The sequence below is a fragment of the Xenopus laevis genome, chromosome 2S (assembly GCF_017654675.1).
Source record: "Xenopus laevis strain J_2021 chromosome 2S, Xenopus_laevis_v10.1, whole genome shotgun sequence".
Classification (NCBI taxonomy): domain Eukaryota; kingdom Metazoa; phylum Chordata; class Amphibia; order Anura; family Pipidae; genus Xenopus; species Xenopus laevis.
The window spans coordinates 61,769,950-61,792,094 of NC_054374.1; the positions used below are offsets into that span (position 1 = coordinate 61,769,950).

The window sequence follows — 22,145 nt, forward strand, 5'->3', positions numbered from 1 at the left end:
CTGACCCCCATCTAAAAACAAATGCTCTGTACAGCTACAATTTTTTTGTTATTGCTACTTTTTATTACTCATCTTTCGATCCAGGCCCTCTCCTGTTCATATCCCAGTCTCTTATTCAAATCAATGCATGGTTGCTAGGGTAATGTGGACCCTAGCAACCAGATTGCTGAAACTGCAAACAGGAAAGCCGCTGAAGAAAAAGCTAAATAAATCAAAAACCATGAAAAAATGAAATGAAAACCAGTTCCAAATTGTCGCAGGAGATCACTCTCTACAGCATACTAAAAGTTAACCTTAGAGGCAAACAACCTCTTTAACAACGCTGCAGTCAATACCATATGAAGCTGTACTAAAGAAAATATCTCTCGAACATTTCTGCATAGTCTATCCGATTTGCTAGTCACCTAGTAAACTGCACGTATAAAATCCTACTGGGCTGTTTTAAAGGCCTTTCCATTAGATATGCCGACTCTTTCCCACGCGCCCTTTTCTGAAAAACACCCAATATACGACAAATGAAATCTTAGAGGCTAATCCAGCGCAGTTGAATTTACGTGGTGTGAAAGGCTGGGTCAAAGATTCACTAAAAATGCGACGTTGCCGTTAACTACTACACACCGCCCCGTGGGAAAGGCAGAAAAAATAGCGGATGTGACTTAATGCGAAAAGCAGCACTTCCGGTTCGAGCTTGGAAGAATGACTGCAGATCTATCCAATTGAATTTCAAGAAAGTCAAAAGGCTTCCAATTGTAATTCGAGGCGGTCAATTAGGTGAAGCCATCGCAAAATGGCGGAGAGTAGTTGTGAATGAAGACACAATCCTCCCGCGAACTCGCCATGAAAGGAAAAGAGCGCTCCCCGGCTAAGGCCAAACGGTCCCGGGGGGCGGAAGAGTCAACTCGTGAGAGAGGCGCAAAAAAACTGAGTTCTGGCGGTGGCAGTAACGGGTCATCAGGAAAGACATCAGAGAGTAGCACGGGCCGCCGGAGCCTGCATGTTGAAAAGAGTATTTCCTCGAGCCGCGACTATGAGCAATCCGGCAGAACCCAGGGGCTGCATCGCTATGGCTCCCCCGGGGCAAGCAGCGGCAGTGGCAGCAGTAAAGGTGGCGCTGAGAGCCGAGGAGGCCGGGCTGCAGAAAGCCGTGCGGAGCCAGAATACTACAAATCCTTGCGGATAAGCGAGCTGGGCTCCTCGCTAAGTGACGAGGCCATTGAGGACGGACTTTTCCACGAATTCAAGAAATTCGGAGACGTGAGTGTGAAAATGTCTCGTGAGGGAGACGAGCGTGTGGCCTTGGTGAATTTCAGGCGCGCCCTAGATGCCCGAGCCGCTAAGCACGCTCGTGGAAGACTGGTTCTCTATGACCGACCTCTTAAGATTGAGGCTGTTTATTTGAATGTCGGCGGCACCAATCGGAGGCGTAGCCGCAGCCCGGGGGATAAAGACTCGTATGGCGGACTCTCTGCCGCAGTTTCCACACTGGCCACCCACCGGCACCCTCATGGGCAGCGCGCACTCTCCCCCGGCGGCCTTGGTTACAGAGACTACAGACTGCAGCAATTAGCTCTGGGGCGCCTCCCACCGGCACCCGCAACTCTCCCTAGAGAGCTGGACAGGGAGCGGGATTACAGTCTTTACGAGAGTCGTCTGAGGCCTACCTATACAGTTGATCCCCGAGTGAACTTTAGAGACGAAGACCTTGCTTTAGAGATTGATGCTAGAGCCAATCGTACACTCTTTGTTGGAAACCTGGACGTCATTGTTAAAGAGACTGAAATTTATAGGGTCTTCGGACGCTTTGGAACTATTACAGAAGTCGATATAAAACGAGCGGGTCGTGGGCAGCAAACAACATATGGTTTCATAAAGTTTGAGAACCTTGACATGGCTCACAGGGCAAAGGTTGCAATGTCTGGCAAGATGCTTCGCAGCTATGCTTTAAAGATTGGCTACGGAAAAGTAGTACCAACGAACCGCCTTTGGGTGGGGGGGCTGGGACCTTGGGTACCCGTGACTGCATTGGCCCGAGAATTTGATAGGTTTGGCACCATCCGTCAAATTGATTACCGCAAAGGGGAAAACTGGGCATATATACAATATGAAAGTCTGGATGCTGCCCAGGCTGCCTGTACACAGATGAGAGGCTTCCCTCTGGGGGGTGACCATAGAAGACTTCGTGTAGATTTTGCTGAAGCAGATGTTCGTTTTCCGCATCCTTATGTTCAGCCATTACCCATCCCTTATATTGATTTTGGAGAGGAGACACCAGGACATCGGACTAGTGAAGCGAGCAGAGCTAGAGATCGTTCACCTTTAATATTCAGGGAGAGAGATACATTTACAAACAATGAGTGGGTGTCACCTCCTGCCAGAGACCGACACAGAGTCACCAGTGACTCTCTTGAAACAATAGAACGTCGTGCTGATAGTTGGGCTCCTGACAGAGGCCGTGAAAGGGACGAAGTGAACAGAAATCCCCAAAGGAAAAGGAGACTGGATGATAGCCGTCGCCTAGAGAGGTCTCCAGAGAGTGATCGCTCGAGAAAGAGAACCTGTGCCACTCCTGAACGTAGTCCTGAAGGCAGTGGAGGGCGAGACAGCCGTTACAATGTCTCTGATCGAGCAGCATGCCGCTCACCTTCTAGAAATTGGAGGGGAAGCCTGGAGCTTGGGCAAGAAGACAAAAATTCTAGAAAAAATTCAGTTGAAAAAGAGAGAAAGCACCGTGTAACTGCATGTAAAAGCCCTTTAAAAAAGGACGAGCATCCAGAGGGTAACAGCAAAGTGAAATCTCCCCAAAAAACAGAAGCAGCACACAAGCTGCGTCTGGCTTGGCAAGGTATGCTTCTGCTTAAAAACAGCAATTTTCCATCTAATATGCACCTTTTGCAAGGAGATTTTGCAGTAGCATCCAGTTTGCTGGTTGAAGGACCTTCAGGAGGAAAGGTGGCTCAGCTAAAAATTACACAGCGCCTCCGACTTGACCAGCCAAAGTTGGATGAAGTTACTCGACGCATCAGAGTGGCAGGGCCTAATGGCTATGCCATCCTACTTGCTATTCCTGCTACTTCTGAGGGTTCATTAGTGGACCAAGCCAGTGCAACACAACGACCCCTAAGAAACCTTGTGTCCTACTTAAAACAAAAACAAGCTGCAGGTGTAATCAGCCTGCCAGTTGGGAGCAATAAAGACAAGGATCATGCAGGAGTTCTTCATGCTTTTCCTCCCTGTAATTTTTCACAGCAGTTTGTTGATGCTGAAGCAAAAGCCCTTGTGAAGTCTGATGATGACTACCTTATAATGATTATAGTACGTGGAGCATCCTAGGTCCATGTTTATATTTCTGTATGTTATTCTCAAGGTATTATGAGATACAGTATAACTTTTTTTTAATTTTTTTTTTGTAATCACTAGTCTAATCTTTATATTGCAGTTTTATAATCTGCTTAGCAAAGTTGTTGATGTAATTAAACAGGACTGGACCATATTCAAGTATTGACCTTTCCAGCCTTTCCCCATATTCATTAAATGATGTTCTTAAACCTCTTAGTATAGGTAATTGCAATGTTCTGATTTTGGCATCTTTTTTTATTTTTTTTTCCAGTAATGTGTTGTTTTAAATTAGTAGAAACATAAAGTAGAATTTCTTAAATTTGGGTCCCAAGCTGTCACTAGATCACAACACCAAAACGTAATTTCTTATAGGATGTGCTCCAGTAACAACTGAGAATACAAGTTCAAGAAATACTCCAATTTGCACAATGTGATGCTCGCTTGCAGCGCTGACCACTCCGTACAGAAGACACTGGTTATAATATCAATCCGGCTTTATTGTATCACACAGTGTGGAAACATTATAACAGTGGGTGTGCAGATTCAAAAACCAACGCGTTTTGTGGCTGTATAGTTGGCACTTCCTCCGTCTTCTGTACAGAGTGGTCAGCACTGCAAGCGAGCATCACATTGTGCAAGTTGGAGTATTCGGGAGGAGTAACTGAAGTCTCGTGATAGCTGCAACCAGCAAGGGAACGGTACATGCTAGGATGAGCTCCGCCATAGCTGCTTCTTTTCCATTGCTGTAATCAAGAAATACTTCCTTATATATTTAAAACCAATACCAGATGCTTGGGTATTCCTTATTTATTCTTGTTTTCTCATAGTATGGAATAGGGTTCAGTGTAGTACTGTATGTGTCTGTGTATATAAAATATGTACACGTGTCTATATATATATATATATATATATATATATATATATATATATATATATATATATATATATATGTACACATATAAAGTATATATACTTATTCTTCACCTCTAATAAGAAAATCTGAATGAGAATCTTACTTTTTTTTGTTGATTTTGTTTATTTTCTGTATCTATAAATGGCCCATATAACATGGGGATATGGTAGATCACATAGTGGTTTCCTTAGCAGAGGCTTGTTCTGAAGACTTTTGTAAAGCAGTGCAATAGAGGTGTCAAAATAGGATGCACTATAACACACAGGCCAGTATGTTGAAGAGCAATATTTTGACAATAAGCTATGCAAGAAAACTGTACAGTCGCCATCACGTACATAACCTATATTTTCACTTTGTAGGGTCATAGCTAATAAATTACTGTCATACTACATAGCATGTACAATGACATGAGATCAACAATTACTGCATATTTCTAAATGTAAAATCTTTTAGTTTAAAATAGGCTACTTTAAAATGCCATGTCAAGTATCCTAGATAAACATGTAAATTTATTTTACTGTGGCCTTTCAAAGAAAAATCTTTTGTCTGTTTTAAATGTAGTTAATGCTCTACTAGTATTATCTCATATTAAAATACACTATCCAGCAACAATACAAGTTAGTTATACAGTCTTAAACTATTTTTTTTCTTTGAATTACTTTATCATCACATATGTTTTTTTAAATTCATCTTGGCAACATATTAATTAGGCTGACATGTAATGCAAGCAGGGTAGTAATGTATTTTTTCCCTTTATTGGAGAAATGTGTTTTTTTTCCTCTTTATTTGAGAAGATGTCAAAAACAGAGTTGTATAGTTGTATTAAGAACATTGTTTACAACTTTCTTCTAAAAATGGCTTTTTCAAGCCTCTAAGTCTCTCTTTCCCAATTGGGCAATTTATGTGGAATTTGTAGGATTTAGTGAAGCCGTTTTTAAACCTTACAATTGTCCTGTTTAGCTACATTTGTTAACATTTAACTGTATCTCATAATGCAGACCATAAAAGTGACCTATAACTGCAAGATACAGGGCCAAAACATAGATCTAAATTTTTAAGTTTTGTGTTTGTTAGAAGCTTTTGGCTTTATAAATCACTTGCAAACACTATTTTAGTGGCAGAAAGCATAAAAAATTAGAATCCAGTGCTATAGAATATAAACATTCCTTTTATTCCGTACATTGAAATGATCCCAACTTTATTTGGTTAATAATATATACTTTCAGAAATAACTAGCACTAGCAAAAGGTTTTTTTTCATTATAAAAGGCAACTTTGGTTACTTATTGAGGAGGAACAATATATATTTTATATGTCTGTATCAAAGCATACCTTCCTGTAAAGAAACCTGCAGTTTAGTCCTTTATTTACTGAAATATTTGCAAAGAAATTGAACTTAGTATTTCTCTGACCACCAATAATGTGGAGAATGTTACTGAGAAGTTTTTTTCTTGTTAAATTTTTGTTAAATTGTGTTAAGGTATGAGGTAGCATAGGGTTTATCTGTGTAACCTAATTTAACAAACCCAAGTCTCCCTAAGGAGTAATAGTATCCCTTTTTAAAAAAGTTTTCACTTATGAGAGTGACTTCATCCTTAGTAGCATCTTTATATAGTGACAGTATTAGTAAAGAGTCGCTTTAGGATTTCTTTGGAATACTAATATCCCCAGATAAACAATTGCAATGTCACACAGGCAAGACAATTAAGCTTGATGTCTTCTTGTTTGACTGGATTTGAACCAATATGGTGGGTAAAATCTGACCTGCGAAGTTGGTTCACAAACTTTTAATAAACTAGGCATAATATCCATTGCCAGCTCAATGCTGGTTTTGTGGCAGATTGTGTTGCCCACCTTGTACCTAATGTTTTGATGAAATGACAAGGGTACTTAACTGGCATGCCTTATTACATACATATGTGTAGCCTACAGATATTACTGACATGGTTATTAATATTTTCAGTGTAGAGACACTGAGCTAAGTACACCGCACTGCTTGTATAGTTCCATGCATTTAGTGTTTGCTATTGATGCAAAATTTTACATTTGCTTTTAATTCTGCACTAGATCAGATACAATGGTACAGAAAGTAGTGTACATTTAAAATAAAAAGCGATTCTGACCTATGCACATGCCTTTTACCAACTTTAATGTTCAGCTTGAAATTTAGCATACAATGGATTCACCATTTTCTATAAAGTGGGCTAATTATTCACTATACTACATGTTTGGGCCAGATGATAAAATTATATACAGTAGAACCCCCATTTTAATTTTTTCAGGGGACCATGGAAAATGTAAAACTGGGGAAATGGATTAAAGTAACACTTTCTTCAAGTACTAAAAGGATATAAGCACAGGAGACCATTTTACTTTTAGATACAAGATACAAGAATTACTGTTTTAATAACAAGAGTTAAGCATTGTAGTGTTCATTTTACTCTATAGGGGGCATGTGCAAGGCCTCTCTGTGATTGGTGCAGGACTGTATAAGGGTAGGACTACGTGGACGTTTTTGCCATGATCCGATGCGCTGCAACAAGTCATAAGGTAAGAGATTCGTGCAGCGTCTGCATCCGACAGTCGTGTTGTGTCGGAACACCATGTTACAATTCTATCTCTTACCTTATTTTTGACTCATGCGACTTGTCGAAAACGTCCATGTAGTCCTACCCTAAAGGGCAGACTAATTGGAATTGACCATTTACAGGCAGAATCATGGCAAAATATACTTATGGTTAGTGTTTTAAACTTCTTTATTTCACAAATAATAATATTCATAGTGGAAAAAAAGCAGTTTTTGGGTACATCTGGACAAAATTGTATGTAAAATCCGGGAAAACATTACTTAAAATCAGGTAAATGCACCCCTTGAAATGCATTATAAATTGGTGGGACCACAAATAAAAAATGTAAAATGTGGCAAAACTTTAAAATCGAGGTTTCAGTTTAGGTCATTAGAGCTGTTAAAGGGGTTCTTCAACTTCCAACACTTTTTTCAGTTTGGTCGGTTTCAGATTGTTCTCCAGAAATAGACGTTTTCCAAGTACTTTCTATTTGTGACTGTTTTTCTAATATTGAAGTATAAATTTTCATTTTTCAACTTCTAAGGCAGCTGTAGATGGGTGGGTCGCTGAACCGCTAAACTGTTCTAAATTGATACATTTAATTGATACATCTTATTTGTCCCTGTTCAGCAGAATCCCTGAGTTTCATAAAAGGCAGCTGTTAGAATTGATACAATTGATAACATTCCACAGATACTGCTCAGAAATGTATCCACTGATTAAATGTAGCAAATTTTAACAGTTTAGACTGCACCTGAATTACTGAGCTGCCAGGCTCAAACATTAGAGACAGGGACATTAAACTTGAAACTTAGATTTTGGAAAAACTTTAAAAAATAAAAGACAGAAAGTAATTGAAAAAATTATTTATTTGTGGGGAACAATCTGAAATCAATTGATCTGAAAAAAGTGTTTGGAAGGTGAACAACCCCTTTAAGCAGTGTAGGGGCATAAATATCACAGGGCTATGTTTAGCCAGCAGGCCTCCATTTGGAAAGTCCTGATATAGTTTAGTATATTTACTTGTATAATACATGCTTTACAATCTGGCATGACAAAGCACTGCTAAATTTAAATAGTCAGTGTAACATTTATACTAAAGGGCAAGCAAAGGCTAATTCATTGAGGGGTGCTAATATGTTAAGTATCCCATCACAATCTAATTTACATAGTAGGTTAGATTGAAAAAAGACACACATCCATCAAGTTCAACCTTTGAACTCTATTTTAACCTGCCTAACTGCTAGTAATGGATTTTATTCCCCCTTAAATGTTTTTGTTGTTCTTTAATGCCAGCTAATTAAAAATCTTGTCTTTCTTAAGCTTTTATATTTTTAAAAGCATGTTTATGACTTCATTTCACATAAAATTGATTCATTATTGGTTTATTAAATTATATGGCCCCATAAAGTAAACATGTTAAGGCATGTGCTTAGGTTTTTTTGCCAAGGTCGAGGTAAAAATGTGCATGGTTATACTTAATTGCCATTGTTTGAAAGTTAATTCTGTAGATGTGCGTGGAATTTGTTGTGTTGTGCAGTGTATTTAAAGCATAAAACTAGCACATAGCATTAAATGTGCAGTTACTTTTTTCTGTAAACACCTGTACTTAGAGAATAAGTTGTCAATTTATGTAAACTTTTGTAAATCCTAATATCCTAAATGATGGTGTTTTGGTTCTGAAAAGCAGGCACTGTTTTAATTGTATTTCTTCTTGCAGTACTTTTTTTTTCCATTTTAATAGTTGGGTATTTTTTGGAAAAACGTTCTGTAAGATATTGAATCAAATATGTCATGGAATTAGTCTGCTGCCTTTGTAGCCGACCTAAATGCTTTGGTTCACCGACAAAAAGGTTCTGCATTATAATATGCATGGTCATATTTTGCTAAAATTTGCACTTTTAAAAAAAATATATATGCTATTCGCATATTAGCCTGCAGATTTTAGAATATTGCCTGTTACAGTTGAGCAGATAAAATCTATAAGTAAAAAAAAAAAAAAGATAAAACCTTTCATTGTGTATTCACTAGGTACTGCCTATGGTACTGGGGTGAAGAATCTGATCTCCCCATAACAGCTCACCCAGATGCCTATTTTAGTGAAGCTGAAGATGAAGCATGTCTTGAATTTATATTAATGCTTGCATATTTACTATCACCTGCAGGGGTGGGTTTTTGTTCCCCTGACAACTGGCAGTGTCCTGAGACTACATAGTGAGATCGCTTTTGTAGACATGAAAGTTCTTGGATTATTGGACTTTTGGTTATATTTAAAGTGAGCCAATAATGGTGTCAGTCTGTTCCCTTTGTTAATGAAAGTTAGTTTGCATAGATGTTTCAGTGAAACAAGGGCATGAAACAACTGTGTCAACGCCAATATATTAAGCTTATGTGGAATATAGTTCATGATGCAAAAAAAAACGTAATTTTAAATGTTAATCATTTTGTATAAGTAAAAAATGTGTTAAAATTGTTAACTATGTAATGGAGAGTATGCCAGAATATTTTCTTATGATTTACACTCCCTTAATTGTTCAGCTGTATTTCTAAAGAAAAGCCTCGGAATGAAAATGCTCCCTGGATTTGTAGCTGGCACATGGGAAAAGAAGATCCTTATTTGATAACAAGTGGAAAAGCTGATGGAAGAAGTGTTGCTTTATTACTTGCACATTTTACTATATTGGCAGCTTTGAAAGGAAAACTATATATATTGTGTATGTGCTGTTGTGATGCCAGTTCCCGTGTTTTAAGTGAAAACATGATGACTTCATACATTTGTGCTGTGTTCACAAGATTTCTGGAAAGTGAGGAATATCCATTTCTGGCTCACACAACGTAACATAAAAGTCATTCAAACCGTGCATACACAGTTGAGCTGATTTTGTTTCATTCTCAATAAATTGTTTCTTTTGAGGAAAATGTCTTTCTGCCTGGATGTGAATTGCCAGCAAAACTCCCTTGGCTTTCAGCTGAGGGGACTTGTCCCATTTGTGAATGCTTGCAATGTAAAACAAAGGCTGTGATTATAATCCACAGCCTGTACAACACTGACATATCCATTAGAAAGTTTTTTTTTAATTTTTCCTTTGTTAACATTATTTTATTTTTATAACTTTCGTTCAATTGGAAGAGAACCTCTAGTTGCACTATCCGTTTTGTCATTTGAACGGATTATTTGGCTGCTAATTCACCTTAGGAAGGATCGGTGTATTAATTTGCTGCCTGAAACAGTGAGAATTATGACCCTTTCATCTCATCTGAGGCTGACACCGCTGTCTGAAGAGCACAGTTTCCTCACTTAAGGCATTTGATTTGTTTTGTTCATCCTGATCCTAATTTGGTTTTATTTTGAAGTTTGGTTTTAATCTTTCACATTTTCAGCAAAATCAAACCAAAGAAAACATGCTAGCAGATATAAAATGTAATTAAAGCCGTTTTGTAACAGTTTGAGGAGCCGTCTACTTCTGGGATCCTTGAGCATGGCAGTGAAGTTTTTTTGTAGCTCTCAGGAGAAGCGTTTCTTTGTGTCACCGATGTGTAATTTCTCCCTTTCCATTGGTCGTCCCTGAGGCCAGGTGGCAGGGGCTTTCAGACAAAATGGATGTGTATTTGTTTACACAGTTTAAAAATGCAGAGGAGCCAAAGAGCCAGTACTTTTTATTTGGTAAGGCAAAGCATGAATGATGGAGCCATCTTTGTGAATTGTGCTGCAGCTGCTGCATCCTTCTGTACCAGGTTTTCACCTTTGTCTGTCCCTGTGGAAAGCCTGGTGCTATTACAGGAGCACAAAATGCTGTACTAGGAGATTTTGTGTGGCACACTGACAACTGTTTATGAAGAGGAGTAGACCATGGAGCACCCTCTGTCTCTGAAAAACCTCCCAGTGATTCTTGGTCTGGATGCAGTAGTGGCAGAGTTGACAACATCCAGTTATTGTTTCCATCTTGCAACGGATGGGAAGAGATGAGCTGGCTAGTAGGGAACAGGTGATTATCAGCAACAGCTGTCCTGATACTGTCTGCAAGGTGTGTTCTCATGGAAATCTCTTGTAAAGAGGTAAGGTAGTCCAGTCCTAAAGCAATCCACAAATCATTTTTATGTATTTCTAAAATAAGCGTACACATCAAATTTAACTTTTTTTTGTACTAACTATATTACTATAGTGTATAAACTAGTAGTGCAGTCTTACTCTTCATTTTGATTAGTTGTGCACAATACCTTTAATTCAGTTTATAGAGGTTTTGTGAATGGAATGGTCAACAGTATCCTTTACATATATGTTCACAAACGCTATATTTTGCCAGGACGGATTATCTTAGAACATATTGAGAGAAGTGCTATCAGAACAAAAGTATTTGACCTGTTATAATGTAATTATAAATATCCATACCTGCATTAGAAACTTTGCAGTTTTCATTTTTAATAATAACTTAAAAAAATATTTTTTTTGAGCTAGTAATATACCTGGTCCTGAGACAGGTTCTGGTAACTATATTCTGACAACCATTCACTTCAGCATTTATAGATAACATTTCTGGCTAACTATATTAACTATTTTTTTTTTGCACACACTGTATTTATCCAGTTTTTTTTTTTTTTTAAATAAACTGTTCTTTTAAGTGGGCATGATGCTTGAGACAGCGCTAACAAGGGGGGCATAATGATGTGGGTGAAATCTGCCTATGTAGAATCAGCCATTACAAACCAGAAAATGTAAATTATTAATATGACCGATTTTTTTTTGGCTAGTGATACACCAGATTTCAGGTTCGTTGTTCACCTTCCAAACACTTCTTTCAGTTCAGTTGTTTTCAGATTGTTCAGTAGAAATAACTTTAGTTGCTTTGCATTTTTTTTTTTCATTTTCCCAAAATTGAAGTTTAGTTTTTCAGTCTGGCAGCCCTGTAATCCAGGTGCAGATTCTTAACTGTCACAATTTGCTACAGTAGTTGATACATTTTTCAGCAGCATCTGTGGAATATTAGCAACTATATTATCATATGACTTGAATAGGGGTCTCCAATAAAGTGTTGCAGTTACTCACCACATTGAGTAAGTGGCCGAGGTGCAGCACCCACAGTGAGCGGACAAACCGAAAAATTCTATAAGGCAGGCACTCAAATGAAGGCAAACTTCCGCCAGGTTGTTGAAGCAAAGTAAAAAAAAAGGTTTATTGTGTCCACAGCCTGTGGACACAATAAACCTTTTTTACTTAGCTTCAACAACCTGGTGGAAGATTGCCTTCATTTGACTGCCTGCCTTATTGATTTCAACTATATTATCAGTTATAACATGCCTGCAGGGCGAAAGATAAGAAAAGTATCAGTTAAGGTGGCCATACACGGAGAGATCCGCTCGTTTGGCGATCTCTCCCCGACATGCCCACCTTGAGGTGGGCAATATCGGGCTGATCTGATCGTGGGCCCTAGGGCCCAATGATTGTATCCTAATGAATGATAACGACCGGTTGGTCCCGGGACCACATCAACGAACAGATGCGGCCACGATCCAACAGGATTTTTAGTCCCATCTGATCGAGATCTGCCCGAATTTCGTCCAGATCTCGATTGGGGAAGCCCGTGGGGGGGGCGCCATACACGGACCAATAAGCTGCTGACTCGGTCTGTGTATGGCCACCTTTACTTGGAACATTTGCCAGAGTTGGTGACACCCCCCCCCCCCAGCTGTTTTAGAAAGACAGAAGAAGAAAGAAAGATGAAACTCCAAGCTTCATTATTAAAAAAAAAAAAGTCACAAATGGAAAGTCTTTATTTCTGGTGATCTGAAAACAATTGAACTGAAGAAAGTGTTGGAAGGTGAACAACCCCTTTAAAATTATCGTGCTGTAACATTTTGTTCAGAAGGTAACAATATTTTTCCAAATACTTATTATTTTAGCCTTACTTTTGCTCAACATATACACCACTTCTGTTTCTCTCCCTCTGCTCTCGCCTTTTCATTTACTCATCTTTTCTCCACAGCACCCACTTCTCCATTCCTTTGGCTTCAGAGACCGGGTGCAAAACTGAGTAAAAACAGTATAAGCAATGCTACACCAATAGAAATGTGTTTCATTAAATAAATCCAACTAAGCTAGTAAACTATAAGTAAAGTATTTTAAAGGGGAACTACGGCTTCCAAACCAAAATTTGATAAAGAGGCCCACATAACACAGAAACCCCTGATATATCCATCACAGTTACCTGTTTCTTCAAAAAGCATGAATAATTGCCATTTTCTATGCTGAAATCCAGCTTTTTAACATTTCTTCTCTTTCTGCATCATTTGAAATCCTGGCAGGGAAGGAGGGACTAAAACACATGTTACAATTCGTAACAACTTCACAGCTTACAGACAACATGTAGGAACTACATAACCCACAACACATTGCACTGTGATGTTCCTTTCCTTGAAATCATGTGTGCAGGGAATTGTGAGGTTTGGAGGATGCAGGCTGAGGACAGCTGGCTGTTGATACAAAGTAACAGTAGTCAGCCAGCTCAGCAAAGTAGTCGGAGAGATCAGCAGGGGGCTAGGCCTAGGGAACTGTCAGAAACCATTAAAAATCATGAAAATTATGTTTACTTTTCAAAAAGCTTAAGTTATGTTTTTGTGGAGTTCCCCATAAGGGACTTTAGTACCCTGGTGTTACTGGCCATTTCAATGTATCCTTTGTGTGACTGTTTAACATATATAAAATATGTATGTATGTGTATATATAAAATACATACACAGTCATATGAAAAAGTTTGGGAACCCCTCGTAATTCTTTGGAGTTTTATCATTGGCTGAGCAACTTCCATTTAATACAAAATATGCCTTATGGAAATAGTAGTATTTCAGCAGTGATATAAAGTTTATTGGATTAACCGAAAATATTAGACGGGTGCATAAATTTGGGCACCCCAACAGAGATATTACATCAATACTTAGTTGAGCCTAATTTTGCAAATGTAACAGCCTCTAGACACCTCCTATAGCCTTTGATGAGTGTCTATATTCTGGATGGCGGTATTTTTGACCATTCATCCATACAAAATCTCTCCAGTTCAGTTAAATTTGATGGCTGCCCCTAAACCATGATATTGAACAATCTTTGTTTTCAGATCTTTTAAGAGTTGCTTTGAGGATCCCATGCTGTCACTCTTCAGAGGAGTCAAACAGAAGCACAACTTGCAATTAGCCACCTTAAGTACTGTACCTTTTTGAATGGACACACCTGCCTATGAAGTTCAAGGCTTAACGAGCTAATCCAACCAATTTGGTGTTCCCAGTAATCAGTATTGAGCAGTTACATGCATTCAAATTGGCAAAATTACAAGGGTACCCAAATTGCAAAGATAAAATTAAACTCGGGACCCTAGCACTGCAAGTAGCAGTTCTAGTCATTGTGCTAGCTGCTGCACAGGTGTTGGGTGAAGTTCTTTTTGTCCCAGTGCATTATGTTTAAGGCTGGAACTACACAATGCGTCTTCATCAGATATGACGCGATGAGAGGAAACTGATGCGACGAAAATAAGGTAGGCATACCACTGTCAGATGCGAATGGTGCACATTGCGTCTTCATCCGACAGTCGTGTACGATGCACGCAGCGTCAAGGTTCGACATTTCTATTAATTACCTTATTTTCGTCGCATCCATTTTCTCTCATCGCATCGGATCTGATGAGGACACAGTGTAGTTCCAGCCTTAGGCAGAAGGGCAGCCTGGAGCTGCAGAAAGATTTTCCTAAACTATTATTGTAATGCAAGTACTCCCGTTCTTGGTTGAATTACTGAGGCAGTAAACACCCCATTCTTCTTTGCCTAGTTTAGTCACTTAGTGATAGGAGTCACTTCAAACTTTTGATCATTTCAGCAGATGGAGCACAGGCAGACATGCCATTAAAAATGTTTCTGGCAAAGTATGCATAAAACGACAATATCAGTAACAACACTTCTCAATGTGGCCTTATGACTTGTGCATCGTCTTGCTATGTTTGCTTTGTTTCCATTAGTGCCTGTAGCACTTCTACTGCTTCTCATTAGTATACTGACCACTAGTGAATATAACTGCAGTAAAGCTGCCCACATGTGCGCTGAGTCTGCAGCTTATTGGCCAATGTATTTGGCCCCTGGGGAAAGTCTTGCCAAGTGTTATCTGGGTGGATATTGTTCAGAATATTTTTCACAAAGCTTAGAAATTCTTGTTCATTGAGGGCTACATTGATAGTAGCTCAGAGCGTCTTTGTGGTCCCACAGTACAATTCAGGACCAAAAATTGGATCAGCCTAAACAAGAGGATCTTTAAGGGGCCGATTCATGAAGCTCGAGTGAAGTATTCGAAGTAAAAAAACTTCGAATTTTGAAGTGTTTTTTGGGCTACTTCGACCATCGAATGGGCTACTTCGACCTTCGACTACGACTTCGAATCGAAGGATTCGAAGTAAAAATCGTTCGACTATTCGACCATTCGATAGTCGAAGTACTGCCTCTTTAAAAAAAACTTCGACCCCCTACTTCGGCAGCTAAAAGCTACCGAAGTCAATGTTAGCCTATGGGGAAGGTCCCCATAGGCTTGCCTAAGTTTTTTTGATCGAAGGATATTCCTTCGATCGTTGGATTTAAATCCTTCGAATCGTTCGATCGAAGGAATAATCCTTCGATCCTTCAATCGCAGCATTTGCGCTAAATCCTTCGAAGGATTTTAGTTCCTAGTCGAATATCAAGGGTTAATTAACCCTCGATATTCGACTCTTGATGAATCGGCCCCTAAGTGTATGGTCACTTTATTTTTAAGTTTAAAGGGGTTGTTCACCTTAACTGGTGGTGGTTTCACATGCCCGGTCAATAAGTGATGGAGGCATCCACTAGTGTTAAAATCAATGCACTTTATTAAAGATCCTTAAAAACAGTACATCAGTGGGGCAGGCATTTGGCTGGCTTAACAAGTTTCCTGGCCAATTTAGCCACTTCCTTAGAAGCCTTCTGAAACAATTTTCAGTTGGTTTTCATTATTTGTGGTTTTTGAGTTATTTAGCTTTTTATTCAGCAGCTCTCCAGTTTGCAGTTTCAGAAATCGAGTAGCTAGGGTCCAAATTAACCTAGCAACCATGCATTGATTTGAATAAGAGACTGGAATATGAATTAGGAGAGGCCTAAATAGAAAGATGAGTTATAAAAGTAGCAATAGCATTCAGAAGAAAAAGGCAAATAATAAAAAAAGGAAAAAACAAAATAAAGAATTCCAATTAAAAAGATGCTAAAGTACTAAAAGTTAACTTAAAGGTAAACCACCCCTTTAAAGAGGCTCACATTAACATTAAATTCATGTACAATTATTCAGGTTGCTTCTATATGCACTTTTGCAATTTACATTTTTTTATGTTTAGAAGTTTCTGAAACATTTGCAATTTTAGGCTGTTAATACCAGGCTTCTGGCTCAAATGAGAACCAAAGGGTCAACTGAATACAGAAAGTGCATAAAGCTGCTTTCAGAAAACTTTTAAGATGAAAGTATAAAAACCAAGGAAACAAAGGAGTAAATATAGTTCACTGAGGCTTTACCGAAATGTTAGGCACCCCACCCCGTGGAATAGATTGCAAAGCACTACCATTTAGGGAAGGCATGTCCAAAGTCAGGCCCGCTGGCCAATTGCGGCCCGTTTTCAGATTTATACTGGCCCTTAGCCTTCATCGTGAAATTAATAATAATGTGGCCCCCCAGCACAGTGCAATCAGGAATCGCATAGCTGTAGCAGTAATATTTGGGCACATTAGTGAAATGATGGTCTATACTGCTGCCTGTGTGAAGAAGGTGTTAGCAATAGACACGTACTGGCACTTTAGGGCTCAAGGTGCAATAGACGTACTGACGTGCCAGTACAGTAAGCTAAAGACATATGCGAGAGTGGTGCATTACTACGTGCCATTATGTGTCTATTGCTAATACCTTCTACACACAGGCAGCAGTATAGACGATCATTTAGCTAATCATGTTGCCAAATATTACTGCTATGGTTATGGGATTTCTTGCTCAAATGAGGATCGGAGAAAACGTCCAAACAGACTCCACTTCTCCTATTCCTAAACGCCGTGTATGCGTCCATCTCCAGGAGTGAATGATCCTGATCACAAGCTAGCTACCTCAGAATGGATGTCAGGCTGAATGGTCGGCCCCCCACATTTTTACCTCGCCAAATCTGGCCCTCGTAGCAAAAAGTTTGGACACCCCTGATTTAGGGGGAAGTTTCTCCATGGAAAAACATACTAAGACCTGCGCTTGGAATTGTGAGCAAAACATTTTTAGCTTTCACATTTGGTTAGGCTAAACATGTAAGACTGATTTAGAATCCTGAAAAAAAGTGCTATGATTCAGGTATCTCTCTTGAACTGACAGTCTTATGATGGCCATAGACGCACTGATAATATAGTAGCAAAAAATTTTCCTACGGTATTCGGTGCATGTTTGGTTGGGAGACAAACCAACTGATATCGGCAGAAGACTTGTATATCGGGCACCTTTGAAAGCATCCAAACATTGTTAGTGCTGAATCATCAGATACAGGTAGAATTCTATTGTTTTTACCTGTATACGTGACGATTCGGCTGTACACTTGTAGACCGTTTCCAGGAAAGATCGTAATTGTAACATCTATGGCCACCTTTATGGTGGATAGATTCTGTTGGCAGTTATTAGCATACTACCCAGTTTCCATAGCAAATATATTTTGCAAGAAAACCACTAAAAGGTGTAGTAAAATAATCTTTCTTTGTAGCATGAATATTGCTTGGGAAAATAATGTGCACACTATAAATGCCAAATGCTTGCCAGCTGAAAAGATATACTGCTGTACTGTGATTAGCAGCATTTTTTCTTTGCATTTAAAAGTCACTCAAAAGCACAATTTATTATGCCTTGTGGATAACAGCAGTCTCGATGTCTAAGAGCAGAATTTATGGGTTTTATACCAGAAATTTGTATCTTCTAGTGCGTGAGAGCGAAGTTGCGCTCCCTGCTCTAGTGGAGGGGGGAGCATCACATGACCCGCCTCAGGGCAGCTTAGGGGTTTGAATCTCCCCTGGGTCTACCATAAAGCAGCCTACAGCATGGTAGTTTAGTCACTGCTCACTGTGGTCTTTGTAAAGATTATTTTCATTTGCTTGAAGGAAAACTATACCTTCAGAATGAATACTTAATCATTTATATCATAAGTATAATGGGATCCTATGAATCACGGTGCAAAGAAACCATTCATGTTAGGTCACACAAACCAAGTAACAGTTAGGGGCAGATTTATCAAAGGTCAAGGTGAATTTTTGAATGAAAATAATTCTAATTTCGAGCTGTTTAGGTACTTCGACTAGGGAATAATCCAAATTCGATTTGAATTTGAAAATTTTTTTTATATCAATTTATCATGTACTGTCTCTATAAAAATTCGACTTCGACCATTCGCCATCTTAAACCTGCCCAATTGTTGTTTTAGCCTATGGGGGACTTCCTAGAACCTATTTGGAGAAAAATAGAAGGTTTTTTTGGAAAAAACTTTGAATCTAATTTGATCGAATTCGCTATTCCTTTGATTCGTATGATTCGAATTCAGCCGAATACGGACCTACTCGATCAGTTGTAGTATTTCTGGTCAGGTGACCTGAGGCATCTCAGAGAATATCATAAAATGAGTCTCAAGGCAAGAGATGTAAAAGGGAAATATTTACTTAAATATATAGACCAGTTTAGTAAACTTCTTTAATATGCTACTTAAAATGATGTAAACTAGCTGTTGCTTAAGTATTCATTTTGGGGGTATAGTTTTCCTTTAAGGTAAAGGCAATAAAAGAGGAGCATGTGTTCTGTATAACTGTCACCAAATTATTACTATTGTTCTTTATATAGTGCCTGTATATTCTGCAGAGCATTGTAAAGTTTATACATCATTTGCATCCCAGTGGATAATTTTCCTGTTTTTAAAGTGGGGGAGGAGAACCAACCCACATTCATATTCTTTGCAGATATAGTCGTAGCTGTAATCAGTGCTAACCACTGCACTGTTGCTATCATTGTACACTCATAAGTCCCTTCTGACAATCTGATTTCCCTATCATAATTATGAAAATGTTGTTTAATCAACATTTTAATCAAAAAATGTTTGAACTGTTGGAGGAAACGCAGGCAAACATGGGAAGTACACATGAATGCCACATTTGTCAAACCTATTTAAACATAATTTGCTGTGAAAGTCTTATCATTCCAACCTACCCGGAGTGAGCAGAGAATAAAAGCATGCATTTAACTGCTATTAAAAAAAAAAAGAAAAGAAAACATTATTAGAAATAGGATTGAATGAAAATGGACACACAACATTGGTTGGATAGACCATTAAAACCGTAAATAATTCATAATTTATACTAGATAAAACATCTATTAAAAATTGTGTTTTTTTTATAGTAACTTTAAGGGCTATGGATATGACACATGCAGCAATCAAAAAACGCTGATCGCCATGGGTCACTTTTATTTGACTGGAGCGGGGAAATAAAAGGGTGTTGTACAGAAGCATCATCAACAGATATGAATGGAAGAAGGTGCAACAACTCTGTATCACATGGATAACACAGGTCAGGTGGGTTTTGCAAGAATATTTCATGATGTCACAAGAAGGAATCTGGAGAGGTGAGTTTGAAAGAAGAGGTAAGAATTGGTGCCATTAAAGAAAAAGCACGAGAAGTTAATTTGTTTAGATAAGAAACGATTAATGTCAAGCATTGTTGGTACGGGAATGGATTCAGGAATATATTTTATTTAATAATACTTAAATTGAGTGCATTACCATGTAGCACAGTAATTAAGTTGAGTTTTTCTAATGATATACATTATATATACTCTACTGAGCAATGCATTTTTGTATGCTGTTAAAGGACCAGTAGAATAAAAAAAAAACACTAAGACACATTTAACTTTAAATTTGCAAAGTCTTTATTAAAAAATAACTTACCGATTCTCTGCTTGCACTCCTTTTCAGAAACGGCAACAGGGCAACAATCCATTGCGCAGCGCTCGATTTCTCCTCCCTGCCTAGGAGAGAGACAGGGAGGATAGGAAAAATTGAGCGATGCGCGATGGATTATCGCCCTGTCGCCGTTTCTGAAGAGGATCGCAAGCGGAGAATAGGTATGTTATTTCTTAATAAAGACTTTGCAAATTTAAAGTTAAATGTGTCTTGGTGGTTTTTTTTTCATTATGTAGAAACAATTTTTTTTTTAAAAAATTATTACTGCTCCTTTAATACCTTTCTTTACAGTTTAGAGCTTTCCATCATATGAATAGGTGCTTTGATAGAACAACTTCATTTGATTTAAAAACACTTATTTTTAAACTAGTTCAGAGCAGTGGAGGGACAGCTCTCTCACTCTCCAGACCATACATATACATGCCAAACCCTTCTACCATAGTTATACAAAGAAGTACACTCAAAGACATCACTTTTCCCAAACAGCCAATCCCTTATATTGGTATGACCTTTACGATAGCTACTGCTGTTCACCCAACGACAAATGAGCCAGTACTGTATCCATCCAATATATATATTTTTTTTAACCTTGAGCCAGCAATGTGATATTTATAAGATAATGTAATGTAGTATGTCTATTATGTGAGCACAGTACTTCATAAGTCAGTGGGCGGGACTTTAGCACTTAAAATGATAGGATTTTCTATTGGGATAAACCATTGGCAAATTTTTTTTTGTTGTAAAGTGAAAAAGTGTTTGTGATTATACCTGTTTTATGTGTTGTACTTTTATAGAGACCATAGATAATCTGGGGCATAGTTTTACTTTAAAAGGGGGAGTGGTCTGAATGGATTCCTGAGCAGATGTGTACTGAGCTTTGCTCCAAATATCCTGCTAATACCCCTTTGGTGGATACATTCTTCAGTCGCTGGAGGCAACTGAATGCAATTTGTTTGGCTGCTCTCATAAAATGAAGTCATTTTTTTGTCCCAAGATGACAATCACTTTTCTAAGTCAACTGTTCAAGACCCATTGGTGCAGTTAATACCTACAGCTATAACGTGCTATCAAGTTGCCCTATGCACTAAAATTTAGAAAGTTAAAACCCTTTTCCAAGCCCTGCGGGAAGGAATTGTAAAGATGGTGTGACATTTATCCAGGCAAGAGGACACCTGCAACCTTTTCACAGCTCAAGTTCAGCTGCAGACACCAAGACCACTACAAGCAGCAAAGCTAGATGAGAATACACAGAAATGAGTCTACATCTCCCCCAATTAAACAGCAGTACATTTCAGTTGGAGGCTACAGGATACCGAATACTCCCTACATTTTGCTTTACACAGCCAAACTAAGGATACTGTTGGAAGGAAAGGTTTACCTCACCTACAGAAGCTATTGGACTCCTGGAGAACTTGGATGGCTCAGCCAACTTTAATCAATAGGAGGTAGTAAGTAAAATGATCTATTCTGCCTTGAAGCCTTCTGATTCACTCGACATTCTCTCACCATTAAGTCTACTCCTGTTATACTCACTATACACCATAGGATATATTAAAGATAATGGATAGCACACCCGATTTGAAAAGCAAAATTAATTTATTACAAAAAGAAGAAAAAAATAAGCAAAAATAATATACAAAACATATTTAAAAATAAAAAGGGCTCACCTTTTTATTTTTAATTATGTTTTGTATATTATTTTTTTCTTTTTGTAATAAATTAATTTTGCTTTTCAAATCGGGTGTGTTATCCATTATCTTTAATATTTGCAATTCGTTATGGAGACCCTTATGGGGAGTCACCTATGGATTAGCACCCCGTAGTTCGATTTAAGGGGGTGCGCCTTCTCCCTTTATTCTGTATACACCATAGGAAATCACTTAAATCAGGGCACAATACACTTAGTATATGACACACTGGGACATATTTATTAACATTGGAGACAAACATTACCGGTGCTGTTGTCCATAGCAACCACAAATCTTTGCTTGTTTTTCTAACTTGCAGATGAAAATCTAATTGCTGATTGGTTGCTATGGGCAACATAAGCTGTAGCATTTGACTCCCGTGTTAATATGCACTATTATTTACTATTAAGCCTATAATATAGAAAAGTATGGCTTCCCATTATCTAAGGCCCTTGGTCATCACTGCGAGGTTCTTAGAACACTCCACTAACATTGCCAAACTCTTTTCACAGGAGCTCGGATTTTCATCAGCAAAAGAAGTTAGGCAACAGTATCCATGGGTGAATATACTGCTACTTGCTCAAAATGGTTTCACCCAGGAAGCATGTAACCAAATGACCCATGTGTCACTTAAGGATAGTCATAGCTAT

General features: G+C 38.4%; 1 protein-coding gene across 1 annotated transcript; it reads left to right on the forward strand.

The window, feature by feature from the left end:
• Positions 1 to 701: 701 nt before the first annotated feature.
• On the forward strand, positions 702 to 5,070 carry rbm15.S (RNA binding motif protein 15 S homeolog). The gene is given in 3 exon segments (NM_001091293.1): positions 702 to 3,761; positions 3,934 to 4,226; positions 4,255 to 5,070. A coding segment is annotated over 1 exon segment (2,493 nt). The 5' UTR covers positions 702 to 837; the 3' UTR covers positions 3,331 to 3,761; positions 3,934 to 4,226; positions 4,255 to 5,070.
• The last annotated feature ends 17,075 nt before the right edge of the window (positions 5,071 to 22,145 follow it).